Below are 14518 nucleotides of genomic sequence, written 5' to 3'. Positions count from 1 at the left end.
GCTGCATTCTGCCCCCTCCTTTTGGGTTTGCATCTCATTGCTGGGTTTGCAACCAGCCTAATCTCTGCATGTGCAGACTCAGAGGAGCCGGCTGACAGGGAGCATTGCCAGCAGCTTGGAATCCTGCATGAGGCTTGCAGACCACCCTTCCCCCAGGCCCTCCGCCAGGCAAGTAGGGCCAGAGCAGTCTGCAGAAAAGGCTCCCCGGGCTTCACCTGGCCCGGACCTTCTCGTGCCTGCTGAGATGGATCCCATGAAGGACACCAACCCCTGTTCTCTCTCTCTCCCCAGTGGAAGTTCATTTGGTCCTGCCACATCCCATCTCCTATCTCCCTGCCCCTACAACCTTTATTATAGACCCAGAAAGTCTGTCTGTCTCTATCTCAAAGTGGAGACGTCTGTGGGCCACTTGAGGATTATAATGCACATCAGTCACACTAGTAAGGCTTGGTCCAGGTTCTCCAGGCAGCTAGACTCCTCCAGTTATGGAGAGAACTTAATTATGCATACAGTCAATAAATTGGTGTCAAATAATAGAACTCTGTAACCCATCATGTCTCCTTTTTTGCTTTGGCTGCCAGGAGGCTCAGAACTGAATGGAAAGCTCAATTGCTAACCATCTTACAACAGATTCTTGATATAATCGGCACCCCTCTTTCTCCATGACATTCTTTCTGGTTGTTTTCTAACTGTCCTGTTGAGTAGGCGTTTGTTATAAAACATTACACATCTTTCATGTGATGAAGGTGGGGTGTAAGTGAGACATAAGACATGAAAGCAAGTAGCCCATAGACATTTCTACTTTGAGATACAAACACATGCTTTTTCCACAAGGGGATGCTCTGCTGGTGACAATTTAGGACTTAGAAAAATGTGTGTATGTCTCAGTCCTTCTCTCTGTCTCCTTGCCCTCCCCACTTTCTCCCCCCTTCACCTCCATCCTTTATTCTCTTACTATTGCCTACTTTTCTTCTCTTTCCCTACTCCCCTTCCAGTCCCTCTTCTCTCGTTTGTTCCTCATGAGGACTACCAGGCAATTAATGATGCTTTCCATTTTACCAGAAAGACACCAAGGCCTAGAGAGTAAGAGGCGTGCCCTGGCACACAGCTTACGCTTCTCGGCTGCTTGGCAGAATCAGGCTCCAGGCCTCTCGAGTCTAATTCCATCATACCCTCCAGTGCACCTCGCCACCCTCAGTTCCCACCCTGCCAGCCTTTCATGCCACCTACCTTGCCTGGCAGAGCTCACTGGGAGAGAGCCCCATGGGAAAGAGGATTCCAAACGATAACCCACCCACCCTGTGTCTCCTCCTCAGGTCTCTTAGAATTGAGATTCTCAGTGGGACCAGCGGGACATATTAGAGAGGGCAGTGAATGTGACGTGGGTCATTGGGTCACTACTTCATTTGGCAAATATTTATTGAGACTATGTTACATGCTGGGCAAGACTGAGAGGAGGGGGAGCCAAGCCAGGCACTTAGGGTGCAGAATTTAAGGAGGCCCTCACTCTCAGGGGCCAGTCCTGCCAGTGCATGACCCTGAGAGTGAGGGCCTCCTTAAAGTGTATGCCATAGCGCCTGGTTTGTCCTCCCTAGCCTTGGCCCTGGTGGCAGGCACCATCACCGTGCTGGCAATTCAATGGGGCACCAAGGGGCCTGCACCTTGCCCCTGGGGAGCTTACAGTCTACCATAGCAAACAGGTAATAAGCAAATAATCATGCTAACAAAAGACTTGTAAGTGCGACCAGTGTCATGAAGTGTGACAGAGGGCTGAGAGAGGGTATTAGGGGGGTGGGGGGAATAAGGGCTGAAGGATGAGTGGCCGTTTCCCAGGTGTGTTTCAGGTGAGGCCACAGTGAGTTCACAGGCCTTGTGGCAGGATGACGCATGGCATGCAGGTGGGGCTGGTTGAGGGCAGAGAGGCCAGAGCGGGGCGCCCCATGCAAAGCAGTCCTCGGCAGTCAGTTCTAATACAGTGCCAGCGTTTGCAAGTGATTGGCTCATAATAAATGTAATTCAGTGGAGAGAAAACAAAGCCACCCCTCTACGGTCTTCAGTAGGATGGGCAGAGACTGTGTCTAGCCCCTCCAAACTCACTTCCAGATAATGCAGCCATGTCTGTGACAGAATCTGTGAGTGACATTTTCAAGATGAAGAAAGGGGAGGACAGAGAAGGCAGAGCCTGCTGTATTCGTTGGCTCAGGCTGCCATGACAACATGCCACACTGGGTGGCTTAAGCAGCAGACATTTATTTCTCACAGTTTTGGAGCCTGGGAAGCCCAAGGTCAAGGTATCGGCCTATCCAGTTCCTGGCGATGGCTCCCTGTCTCATGGATGGCTGCCTTCCCGCTGCTCATTCCCGCATGCTGGAGAGAGCGAGCTCTGGTGTCTCTTCCTCTTCTTCCAGGGGCCTGACCCTTATGACCTCATTTATCTTTTATTACTTCCTCACAGCCCTGTCTCCAAATACAGTCACATGGAGGGGTTAGGACTTCAACATAGGAATTTGGGGGGGGGGCGGGGGACACAGGATTTAGTCGGCAATGCCTGCCTAGAGTTGCACAGCCAGTCGGTGGGATTTGAACTCAGCGCCTCTTCAGAGCCCAGGCTCCTAACCACTAGGCTTTGCTGCCTCGGGGAGTGCTGTGTGGGAGTACGGCCCATCCGAGTGAGGGCTGCTTTTCAGGGCAGGGGGTGTCCGCGGATCCCTTGCAAGTCCACAGGGCCTTGCCCCCGCCCGGCCTGCCAGGGCGATCCCCGTGACTGCTCTGAAAGAGAACTGCGCTGAGGATCCTGCATGGAGGCGAACCGGGCCCGAAACATACGCTTGGATTTCGGGGTTCTCCTGTTTCCAATTTACCGAGCGCTCCCCAGCCTTCAGTTCAGACGCCATCAGGCATGGTCTGCGTGACCTTGAGCAAGTCACTTGACATCTCCAGCCCCCAGTCCCTGTCCCCTCGCGAGTGGCGCGGGACCATCCCACGGGCTTCGAGGTCGGCCTAGCAGCAAGCGAGGCGCCCCGGGCATAACGCTGCCCGGGCAGGGGAGCGGCGGCGCCCGTGCCCACCCGGCCGCGCAGGTGCGGGAGTGGCTTGCGGCGCTCGGGAGCTGGGGTCGGGTGTCTGCGCCGTGGCACCGCAGGCCCGGTCGCCTCCGCGGGCCCAGTCGGCTTCGGGGCCGGGCCGCGGTGGGCCGCTCGCGCCCTTCACGCCCCCCGCCGGCCTCGGGCCCTGGCTCCCGGCGCGCTCGCCCACGCCAGGCGCCCCCGGCCGAGCCCCGCAGGAGGCCCAGGAATTCCTGCGCAGCCCGGCTCCAGCGGCCTCCCGCGGCCGCCCCTCCCGCCGCCCGCTTCCTCCCGCTCCGCGCGCCCCTCCCGGCCGCCAGCCAACTGCGTGCCCCCGGGGCCGGCAAGAAGCCACATGCCCCCGCAAGGAATGCCGGGCCTGGCGGGCGGGGCGGGCGCTGGGCAGGGCCGGGCGGGCAGGGCAGGAGCTCCCCGCCGGGAAGGCTGGTGAGAGGCAGCGAGCGGGCCCGCGCCCGCCCCGGCCCGTGCCGGCCTCCCGCGCCACCCAGAGCTCACGCCGTCCCGCGGCCCCGCACTCGGGGCGCCCCTCCCGGCTCGCGGGCTGGGGGCGGGGGAGGCTCGGCCGGCCCGGGCGGCCCCCGCCCCCTCCGCGCGCCCCCGGCCCCGCGCTAGCGCTCGGAGGAGGGGGCAGGCCGTCGTGGTTCCCCACACCCCTCCCAGCCGCCGGCTTTGGGGCCCCGGTGGGGAGCAAGGGGCTGATTAGCCGAGAAGCAGGGGTGTGGCCAGCGGGGCCCGGGGTAGTGAGTCACACACGCTGCTCGCCCAGTCCCGGGGCCCAGCGCGGTGCCAGCCTGAGCGGCGTGCCACCCCAGCCACGAAGAGTATCCCTGGGCTTGGCATGAGGACCCTGGGGTGTCGAGGGAGGGGCTGAAACCCGGCGCATGGTGGAGGGCGGTAAGCGGGGGACTGGGGAGAGTCCCCTAGAGAGAACCGGGTGGGGCTTGAGTGGGGGCTTTGGCCCTGGCCGGTCTGCACCAGCAGTAACCAGGCCCCGCCTGTACCTGCTCTGAGCTGGCAAAGGGGCCTGGCAGCCCCAGGGTGAGGGACACCCTGCCAGGCACTGAAGGCCCATTTTGGGTGCCCCCTCTCTTGGCCCCAGTTGACTTGAGTTCCCTCCTTGCTCCCCTTTGCAGAGTTTTGTGCCCAGGCTCATGTGGGACCCTCCTGCCCTTTGCCCTTTGGTCTTGGGGTCCGGGCTGTATATCCCAGCTCTGCGTCTTGGCCTGAGCTGCCCTAGGCCCCTGACCCCAAGGGGCTGGCGGCTCCAGTCGTCCCCAGGACCAGCCCGGGATAGAAATGGCATTTCCTCTTGGCCAGGCTACAGCTGTTTTTGTTGTCTGTGTTCTCAAGCGCTTCCTCTGGGGATGGCAGGGAGGGTAACCAGACTCCGCGGGACCCCCACTTGCCCTCTCCGCCACTCACCCCTCTTCCCCTGTCTCTTTGATCCTCTTCCTGTGCTGGTCCCACCTCCTGCGTCCCAGGACAGAATGACTGAGAACATGAAGGAGTGCTTGGCCCAGACCAAGGCAGCCGTAGGGGACATGGTGACAGTGGTGAAGACAGAGGTCTGCTCACCACTCCGCGACCAGGAGTATGGCCAGCCCTGGTGAGGCCCCCGTGTGGGGACTGGAGAGGGAGGGAGGTCTGGGCTGGGCTGGCTGGGGACCCTGGGGAAAGTTCTCACTCCCTGCCCACCTTCCTAAACCCTGCTCCTGGGGTGCAGGCTCCAGAACAATGTACGCAGTGGCCCAGAGAGGCCTGGGCCCAGGTCTCAGGACCGCAGTTTTTCCGCTGTGCCCTGCGCTGAGCGGCATGCTGGCTGGGGCTCCTCTGCCTGCCCCAGGTCCCCTTGGCCTCCTGGCCAGGTCTGTCCCCAGCTTCTCTCCCCACTGGGCTGTCACTCTCTGATGGCTTCTTTGCTTTCTTTGCTGGATCCCGTTCCGGCCAGCTCTAGGAGACCAGACTCCTCAGCCATGGAAGTTGAGCCCAAGAAACTGAAGGGGAAGCGTGACCTCATCATGCCCAAAAGCTTCCAGCAAGTGGACTTCTGGTGTAAGTGGAGCTTGAGGCTCGGGGCTACTCCTCCCCTCACCCTGGTGGCCCCGTCCCTGGTTAAGGAACCCACAGCAGTGGTACTAACGACAGGGTCTCACCTGTAGCGTACCAGGCCCAGGCGTCCGTCAGTCCCCATCATTAGCCATCGAGGTGGCTGTCGTTGGCTCCATTTTCCAGGTGAGGGCACTGAATCTTAGTGAAGATTAAGTATCTCGCCTTAGTCCTGCAGCTCATGGAAGTGCAGTTGAAATTCAAACATAGACTCATTGCACTCTAAAGCCATGCTCACTCTTCCACTTTTTAAAATTTGAGACAAAGGAGTCGACTGGCTTCCTTGGCACTGGCAGGTGTTTACTTTGAGTCCCCAGGGAGGGTGATGGGTTATTGCCACTAGGACTCAGGGGCCTGTGGCTGGCTGGCGTAGGCCCAGGGCTGGGACTCCGGAGTCGCACACAGTGTGCTTTCTACTGCCCCAGGCTGTCCTTGGGTGGGACTCGCACCAGCCCCACCGCCTCCTCTGCAGGTCCGACTGACTTGCAGCGACTGAGGCCCTCCCTCCTCTCTCCATCCCTCCAGTTTGCGAGTCCTGCCAGGAGTACTTTGTGGATGAGTGCCCAAACCACGGTCCCCCGGTATTCGTGTCCGACACGCCGGTGCCCGTGGGCATCCCAGACCGGGCGGCCCTCACCATCCCTCAGGGCATGGAGGTGGTGAAGGAAGCCAGTGGAGAGAATGACGTGCGATGCATAAACGAGGTCATCCCCAAGGGCCATATCTTCGGCCCCTACGAGGGGCAGATCTCCGCCCAGGACAAATCGGCTGGCTTCTTCTCGTGGCTGGTGAGTGTCCCCTGGGCTGTCCCATGGGAGAGGTTCCAGAGAACATGGAAGGAAACCAACAGGTGGAGCTGTATGCTGGCCCCGCCTGGCCCTAGAGCTTTTCTGCCATCACTCCTGGGCAAGTGGATGATGGGTCTGTCCAAGGGGATGGCTGTCCCCTTGCCCTGGCTGAGTGGCTGCGACCCTTGGTGTCCAAGGACAATGCTGAGAGAGCCTGCCTGGCAGTAGTCAACAGATCAGTAAATCACCAGGCAGAGCTCAGGGCGATTTCCCCGTGTGTATGTCTGGCGGCATTCATGAAAGGTTTACCTAACCCCTGTTCCAGAGTGGGTGACTTGGAGCTGGGGCTGTGGATGCAGAGCACGACTTCCTTCTTCCAAAGCTGTAAGGCCAGGCACTGGGCTAGGCGCCGCAGGTAAAGCCTTCAACAAGACAGGCTAATTCCTACACTCAGGCAGCAGATGGTCTGGTGGGAAGACAGTCATTGAAAATGTACGCATGTGATTACTGTGATCAAATAGGGGGACACAGGACACCCTGGGAACATAGCACAAAGGGGCATGGCAGTGTTCATAGCACTCAAGAATTTGAGGCCTGGAGCCTTAGTTTATAATGTGAGCCAGCTTTGGTCTTTACTATCAAATGTGACCTTGGACGAGTCATTTACTTCTCTTGTGCCCATTTTGTAAGCATAATAATACGTGTTGGTGAAGATGAAATGAGTCAATATTGTGAAGTTCCTAAGATTCTGCTTGTAGTTAGTAAGCATACAGGGCTATCAATTATCATTATTATTGTTATTAGCCTAGTGAGGGGCTTGGGGTAGGTTTTCTTTAGCCTAAAACGTGAAGAATGAATCACAGCTCATGTTGGAAGAGGGATGGAAAAATGCAGACAGAATTGCTGAGGGAGAGGAACTTGGAGAAGTCCAGGCTGGTGGCAGCAGTGAGCCCGAGAGGCAGCGTGGCCAGACATCAGCAGGAGAGGAAGGCAGGGGTGGCTCACGCTGCATTTCACAAGCCACAGTGAGTGCATCCTCCGTCCCGGGGCCAGGCAAAGCCACTGATGCCTGTCAAGCATAGGTGTGACCCGGTCAGATTGCAGCGTGGGAAATCAGAATTCCAAGGAAGAGGCAAGGGTGGGGGTTCAGGGAAGAAAAGCTAGTGGCTGCAACTCAGGTGCTAGAGGTGGACAGATGTGAAAGAGGTTTAGGAGGGAGATATATTGATGGTTGGGATGCAAAATGAGGAGCAGGAAGGGTTACCAAAGACAGCTCGCCGTGGGAGCCAAGCTGGAGCTACCAGCCAGAGACGGGAGAACGTGGGTACTAGAGAAAGGCAGGCGGTGGGTGCAAGGTCCTCGTTCATTAAAGACACGCTCTTGAGTATCTCCCGTGCCGGCCCTGGGAGTACATGGCCGGCCAGACTGGATGTACATCCTGCCCTCGTGGAGTTTGCTATGGAGGAGATGGAGTAATCCAAGAACAGGAAAAATCCACATAAAATTACAGCTGTAAAAGTGACGGAGAGATAGTGAGGTGGGGAGAAAGTGAGCAACCAGGCAAGTGATATGGCCAGAGGTCGGGGAAGGCTTCCTGCCATTGAGCTGGGGTTGGAGGGAGGGAGTGCCCACCAAGCGAGGATGGGAGCGGGCCATCGGGTGGATGGAACAGCAAGAGCAAAGGGCCCGTGGCAAGAGAGAGCATGGCGAGTCCGAGCAGCCGGACACAGGGCAGTGCGCTAGAGTGCGGTGCGCACGGGGCCTGGAGGAGATGCAGGCGTGACCACGTAGAGCCTAGCGGGCCAAATTGGAAGTTTTGTTATTTATTTTAGGAATAGTGAGAAGCTTTCAGGTTGTTTTAAGTGGGAGCTAGCAGGGAGTGACCTGGTCACATCTATGTTTTGAAAGGGTGACTTTGGCTGCAGCCTGGAGAGCTGATGGGGCGGCAGGGACGGTGGTCGGGCATGGACGCCCACTCCCCTCTCCCCAGTCAGAGGGCTGGGGAGTGCCCCGAGTCAGCCGTGGTGGGAGCTGGGGCTGGGAGGCTGGGATGGGGGCAAAGACACGGAGACAAGCGCACTGCTTTGCGAACCGTGTCAGAGGTGACAGGTCTGACTCGGACATAGACTAATTAGGCTAAGTAAGGGAGTGGAAAGTGTCAAGGACACCTGCAGGTTCCTCTCCCAACAGGTTGGTAAAGGTGCCTTTCTCTGAGAAATGGAGGATGCTGGGTTGAAGGATAGATCATGGTTTTGGTCTTGGACTTGAGTTTGGAGTGACATCAAGTTATCCCAGTGGTGATGTCTGGTAGGCAGTTGAATGTGCAGGTCTAGAGCTGGAGAGGAGGTTTGGAGATGTCACTTTGTGAGTCCCTTGTGCATAGGCAGTCAGGGGGGCCAGGGGTGTGGCAGGCAGCACCTGGGGAGACCAGGCTGCGTGACAGGTGGACAGGCCTGGGACTAAGCTTTGAAGAACTTGAGCAGCTCATGGTCCAGAAGGGGAGCTTGATCCTACAGAGGAGACAGAGAAGGGGCATCCAGAGAGGTAGGAGGGAACCAGGGCAGTGGGTGACCTGGAAGTCAAGGGAGAAGAGAGGTTCCTAAGGGCCACAATGGCCAACAGTGTCAAATTCTGCTGAAACGCTGAGCAAGAGAACAGCTGAAAAGTATTCCTTGGATTTAGTGCCACGGAGGCCATTGGTGACTTTAGCAAGAGCTGTTACCAGAAGACAGTGGGTTTCAACCCAGGGCAGTTTTGCAGCCCTGCCCCTCACTCTGGACATTTGGCAGTGTCTGGAGACCTTGTGGCTGTCACAGCTCAGGGTAGGGGTATGCTACTAGCGTCTAGAAGGTAGAGAGCAAGGTTACTGCTAAACATTTCACACTATGTCCCCCAAAAGGGAATTATCTGCAGAAACTCTGGAGGAGAGCACTGGGCGTGGAAACCTGATTAGCATGGAGGTGGCCAAGCATGGTCATTTCTCAGAAGCTTGGTGACAGATAAGATCAGATGTGGAAGAAAGAGATAAAAGAGAGGAGGAGTCGAGGGAGTTTGTACGGAGAGACGCCTGCATCCTTAAGGAGCCAGTGGGGGAGTCCTGCTGAAGAGGTGGTTGAATGGAGAGGAGAGATAAGGCACTGATGGCCATGCTGCGTCACCTTAGAAGGTTAGATGGAGACACTGGGCATTGAAGGGGTGGGTCAGCATCTTCCCTGTCACTGGGGCAATAACAGAGCATTGGACCAGATGGAGGGAGGGAGGTGTAGCAGGCCAAATTATGCCCCCCAAAGATGTCTGCATCCTAATCCCCAGAATTTAAAAATGTTACCTTAATGGGAAAAGGGATTTTGCAGATGTGATCAAGGATCTTAAGATGGAGAGGTTATCTTCAGTTGTCTGGTGGGTCCAGTGTCATTACAAGTATCTTTATAAGAGGGAGGCAGGAGAGTCAGAGTCAGAGAAAGAGATTGGAGGATACTATCCTGCTGGCCTTCCAGATGGAGGAAGGAGGCAGGAAGGGCTGTAGGCTCTGGAAGCCTCCAGAAAAAAGGCAGCCCTGCCAACAGCTTGGTTTTAGGACTCCTGACCTCTAGAACTGTAAAGTAATACATGTGTATTGCTTTAAGCCAGTGTGCTTGTGGCAGTTTGTTACAGCAGCGATAGGAAACTAATGCAGTAGGCGCATGTGCTTGGGGTGCTTCTATTAGAGTGTGCAGGGAGTGAAGAGGCCTGAGATGGAGGAGATCAGAGAAGGCAGTTCAGGTTCAGGGGTCGAGTCCAGGGTGCCCAGGGAGGGCTGTCCAGAGACGTCAAGTTGGGGTGCCTGGGTCTGCAGTCGAGGGGAGATGCTGGGATACAGGGGAAACTGAGTATATAAATGCATGCATCTGGGGCCCTGGGAAGGGAGGGGCTGCCCACAGACAGTGCGCTCGGGAGGCGAGGGGGGCCTTTCCCTAGGAATGCGGGTTTCATGAATCCTTGGTGGGAGAGGAGCTGAGAAGGCGTAGACGGTAGGAGGAGACTGTGAGAAGTGAGGAGAGAAGGAGGGGTGGTCGGTGGGGTCAGTGCTGCAGTGGGTCGGGAAGCCTGAGGACCGACAGTCCCCTGGCCCAGGTGACACACAGATCTTCGTCCCCTTGGCAGGAGCAGTCTCGTGGGAAAAGCCAGAGTGCTGCAGGTGGAGGTGTGAGTGGGAGGTGAAGAGAGGGAACCAGCAAGGGTGCGTGGCTTGTTTTAAAAATCTGGTTGCCCATTGAGCAATTATTATATACCAGGTGTATACCAGACACCTCTGGCATCTCATACTCCTTCCTGTGGCAGCCCTGCAGGTGGGTGTTGCTGCCCCTCTTGTTCAGACAAGGAAGCGCAGGGCTGGAGAGGCTAAGTGAGCAGCCCTGAACCCCGTGGCTGGTCCGCCGTAGACCTGGGCTCCCTCAGAGCTGGTGCCTCTCCACCATGCTAGAGGGCTTTAAGGGGTTCCTTTCTGGGGAGGCAGGACTAAGGAGGTGGAGCAACTAATAGCCGCCCCGGGCCAGGTGTGGTACATGCCCACGTTCAACTCCACCTCATAGCCACAGGGCAACTCCCAAGCACTGGGCCCTGAGCAGGGAGCTCTGGGTGAACGGAAATGCGTGAGGTTTTCTCTCTGTTCTCATGGAACCTGTGGTTCAGTAGGAGGAGCAGGGCCTGTGGTGGCCAGGAGAGGAGGAAACTTATTCCCAAGTAACAGAGAGACAGAGTGTTGCTGTGCGGTCACGGTGCTGCAGAGGGCTGCAGACGCAGGGAGAGGGGACTGGCTTCAACAGGGCAGATTGGAGATGGGTCTTGAAGGATGGATAGAAGTTCAACAGAGGAAGCCCATGGCTTCTCAGCCTATGGAAAATTGCAAGGGAAAAAACACCTAGGGCCGTGCCCAGGGAAGGGCTATTAGGATCCCCTCCTCCTGCCGCCGGAGTTTACACCTTGCTGCAGCCCAGCCGGGGAAAGTTGAGCATCGCTAAAGCAGACAGACTGCCCCAGGTTTGCTGCCTGGCGTGGGTTGATGGTGGGAGGAAGGAAGCATAGAGGGCCCTGGAGTTTGCAGCCTGGGTATAGACCAGCTCCAGCCGGCAAGAGTGGGCTGGCCTGCAGTTCAAGGGTGGGGCTGGCGGCCAGGAGTTTTCTCCCTGGCAGGTTCCTTCCCAGGCCTGAGCACTGCAGCAAGCAGATGGGAGCAGTGAGGGAGTGGCTGCAGGGTGTAGCACAGGGTGCAGGCTTTAACCTTTGGGAACCTGAGAGGTGAGAGGCATTGGAGGTCTTGAGGGACCAGATGCTCAAAAGGGCTCAGGAAGAGTGTGTGTGTGTGTGTGTGTGTGTGTGTGTGTGTGTGCGCGTGCGCACACGTGCACGAGCGTTGGGGTGGGTGTTAAGGCCTCAGCTGGGGAAAAGCAGGCATAAAGATGGCTTGGCCTGCTCAGGTGATGTGTGGGCTAATGGTGTGGCAGGGGGCAGAGAGAAAGGTGGGCCGAACCAGGGCACTGATTTTGGACCAGCATCTGGAAGTCCCACATCCTAAATAAATCACGTTCGTTTGTCCAGTCCTGTCCCAGAGCCATCCCGGCTATTGTCTTTTCTTGACCTTCTGCCTGCCTTCAGGAGCTCTGCCCCCCATCCAGCACAACATGTTTCTTTTCACGGTCCCTCGTATGTGCGCTCTACTCCGGCAGAAATGCTGGTGGTGGTCCCGATAAGCCTAGCTGTCAATGTTTATTGAGCACTCACTACATGTCTGGGTCTGTGCTCAGCGCTTTATAGCATAATTGCATTTGATCCTAACAACACTTCTGTGATGTAGGTCTTATTCTATCCATTGCACAGCTGAGAAAACTGAGGCCTGGAGAGGATCAGTCATTCTGCACAAAGCTAAACAGCTGGTGAGTCGCTGAGCTGGGGTTCAAACCTGTGCAGTCTGACTCCAGAACCCACCCTCTCATTCCGCCTCTTGGTCCTCTCTGCCTCCCTTAGTTATCGTGTTTCTTCCTGTCTCCTTGCCTTGGTTGACTCTGTTCTACTCATGCTTTCTGCCCAGCACAAGTTCCCCGTCTTCCCTCACCCTCACCCTGCAGGAAAGCTGGCCCTGTTGCCTGCACCCAGGAGTTTGGTGCTCACTTTTGTCTGTTTGGAAAAGAAATGCCCCGTCCTCTGTTTTTTCAATCCCATTCGAAATTGTAAATGCCATAAATCATTGCCAAGGCTTCCCAGGCCGCCCTCAGACACTGGGGGCCAGGAATGATGCTACAGGCACGAGGTGCATGGAGGTGCCATGCAGCCATGTGGTTTTGTAAAGAGGCAGAAGAAAGAGGAGGCCAACTCAGGGTTTTGGTGTAAGTTTTTCACACAGACCTTGGCTTATTCCAGAAGGGATTTAGGGCAGCCTAGCAGGATACATAAAATATACCATGATAACATGTTAAAACTGGGAGAGAGAAAGAAGAAAGAAAAACAAGGGCGGAGACCTTGTGTGGAGCCAAGAATCGGGCTACAGACGCATACCGTAATGCCCTGTATCTGCCTTCAGCTCTGTAGGCTCCAGACCCGGCAGCCCCGAGACGGGGAGACTGGCTGGCTACTAGCGCCTTCTGCCGGTCACATGAAAAGGACCAGAGGCCTCCTGAGGAGGTCCTTCCTTCTGGGCACGGACACTGGACAGATTTCCCAGGGGCCCTGCTAAGGGGACGTGAGGTGGAAGGACCCGGCTCAGGCCAGGCAGCCCTCCCGCCTGCCAGGCGCTACTGTGCTGGGGGGAAGCAGATGTGAGACCCAGCTTCCGTGCTCCATTGCGAAACGGGGCTTTCTTTTCAAACTTGAAGTTGGACGTTTGAAAGGTCGTGGCACACCCTCTGGAATAGAATCCGAGAGACACTGAGTGCCTGGACAAGACAGCAGCGTACGCAGACAGTTGCGAAGTGGGGTGGGAACAGGCAGGTTTTACCAAGTTTGGGGGAGCTCAGAGAAACGAGGAGTTAACCGGCTTGTCCGGTTAATGGGGCATTAGAGACAGGTAGGCAGGGGTGGGGAGGTGTGCACATGAGCAAGTGCTTTTCATGCTTGTTTGATTAGTTTCTATTTTGGAAGTGTCAAACTCTGTTAAAAAGTTGTAAGAATGGTATAGTACACACCCACACACCTGCTTCTAGATTCACCTACTGCTAACATTTTATAACTATTGCTTTCTATTTATATATACTTACAGAAACACATGCACACACATTCTTTTTTTGTTTGTTTTCTGAATTGTTTGAGATGTAGTTATAAGCATCATGACATTTTCCCTCTAAATACTTAAGCCTGTCCTTCCTAAGAGTAAGGCATTCTTCTATACTTGGCATGGGGCAGCATCTTTTGAAATGGCCACGTGGTAAATATTTCAGGCTTTATGGACCATGCAGTCTCTGTCACAGCTACTTAACCCTGCTGTTGCAAAAGCAGCCGTGGATGAGAAATGAATGAAGAACATGGTTGTGTTTCAATAAAACTTTATTTATAAGCACTGAAATTTGAATTTCATATGAATTTGAAAATCATCTAAATGAAATGACATGAAAAACATTTTTCAGTCATTAAAAAATTGCAAAAACTGTTCTTAGCTCACAGGATGTCTAAAAACAAGTGGTGGGGGCTGAATTTGACTTGCCGCTGGCAGGTGGTTGGCCCCGCTTCTATTTAACCCCCCTGTAATTATTACACCCAGGAAGTTTAACGTGGATACAACACTGTCTCATCAATGGTTCATATTCAGATTGTACTTTTTCCCCATCTGGGACTCATGCGTGCATTGCGCATTACATTTAGTTGTTAATGTTTCCTGAGTCTCCTTTGTTCTAGAAAAGTCCCACTGCCTGTGTTTTCTCTTTTATGATATCACACTTTTAAAGAGTTCAGGCCAGTTGTTTGCATAGTGTTGCATAGTTTAGATTGTCTGATTGTTTCCTCATGGTAGATTCAGATGGTACCTTTTTGGCACAGGTAACAACATAAGAGCTTTCTCATGACATCCTATCAGGAAGTGCATGATGTCAGCATGTCTTGTCTTTTACACTGTGGTTTTAGCAACTTTGATCTTTCTTACCTGTACCATTTATTATTCATAGTTTTAAATGGTTTTTCCTATTTCTTCCATTCTTTCTATATTTATTACTCAACATTCCTCTGTTTAAAAAAAAAAAGTGTTCAGCCTTCTCCACCAGCCCATCTCTTATTTGAAAACTATTTTTAGTATCTGTATGGACTCATTGGATTCTTTTTTCATTCATCATGTTACAGTCCGTTCATGTCATTATTCATTTTGATGTTTAAATGGCCCTGGGTGTAGCCAGTGGGAGCCCTTTCAAACTGGCTCTTTGTTCTTTTTACACATCCCCATCATTATTTTAGCACTTCCTTTCTGGCACAAAAAAGATGTTCTAGCTATCTCTCCTAGGACCTCTGATTCCTTGTAGTGGGAAACGGTGTTTAGAAGCCAAGATCTCTGGGCACTAGGTGTGCAATTGCCATTGGGGT

The 14518-nt window shown here is 54.8% G+C and overlaps 1 protein-coding gene across 5 annotated transcripts in view; it reads left to right on the top strand.

The window, feature by feature from the left end:
* The first annotated feature begins 3477 nt into the window (after positions 1-3477).
* The window catches only part of PRDM11 (PR/SET domain 11), a 50467-nt gene continuing 39426 nt past the window's right edge, over positions 3478-14518 (top strand). For 2 of the 5 annotated variants that reach the window (XM_076002012.1, XM_076002009.1), the window contains exons 1-4: positions 3478-3980; positions 4568-4692; positions 5035-5138; positions 5718-5980. In XM_076002012.1, the coding sequence (XP_075858127.1) occupies positions 4574-4692; positions 5035-5138; positions 5718-5980 (486 nt within the window). In that variant the 5' untranslated portion in view covers positions 3478-3980; positions 4568-4573. Of the gene's footprint in view, positions 3981-4567; positions 4693-5034; positions 5139-5717; positions 5981-8041; positions 11893-14518 lie in introns of those variants that run through there. The other 3 variants (XM_076002010.1, XM_076002013.1, XM_076002011.1) reach the window with 3 other exon arrangements.

This window comes from Microcebus murinus, chromosome 4, assembly GCF_040939455.1.
Source record: "Microcebus murinus isolate Inina chromosome 4, M.murinus_Inina_mat1.0, whole genome shotgun sequence".
Taxonomy (NCBI): Eukaryota; Metazoa; Chordata; class Mammalia; order Primates; family Cheirogaleidae; genus Microcebus; species Microcebus murinus.
Note: the sequence above shows the minus strand (reverse complement) of the source record. Positions and strands in the feature narration are given on the sequence as shown.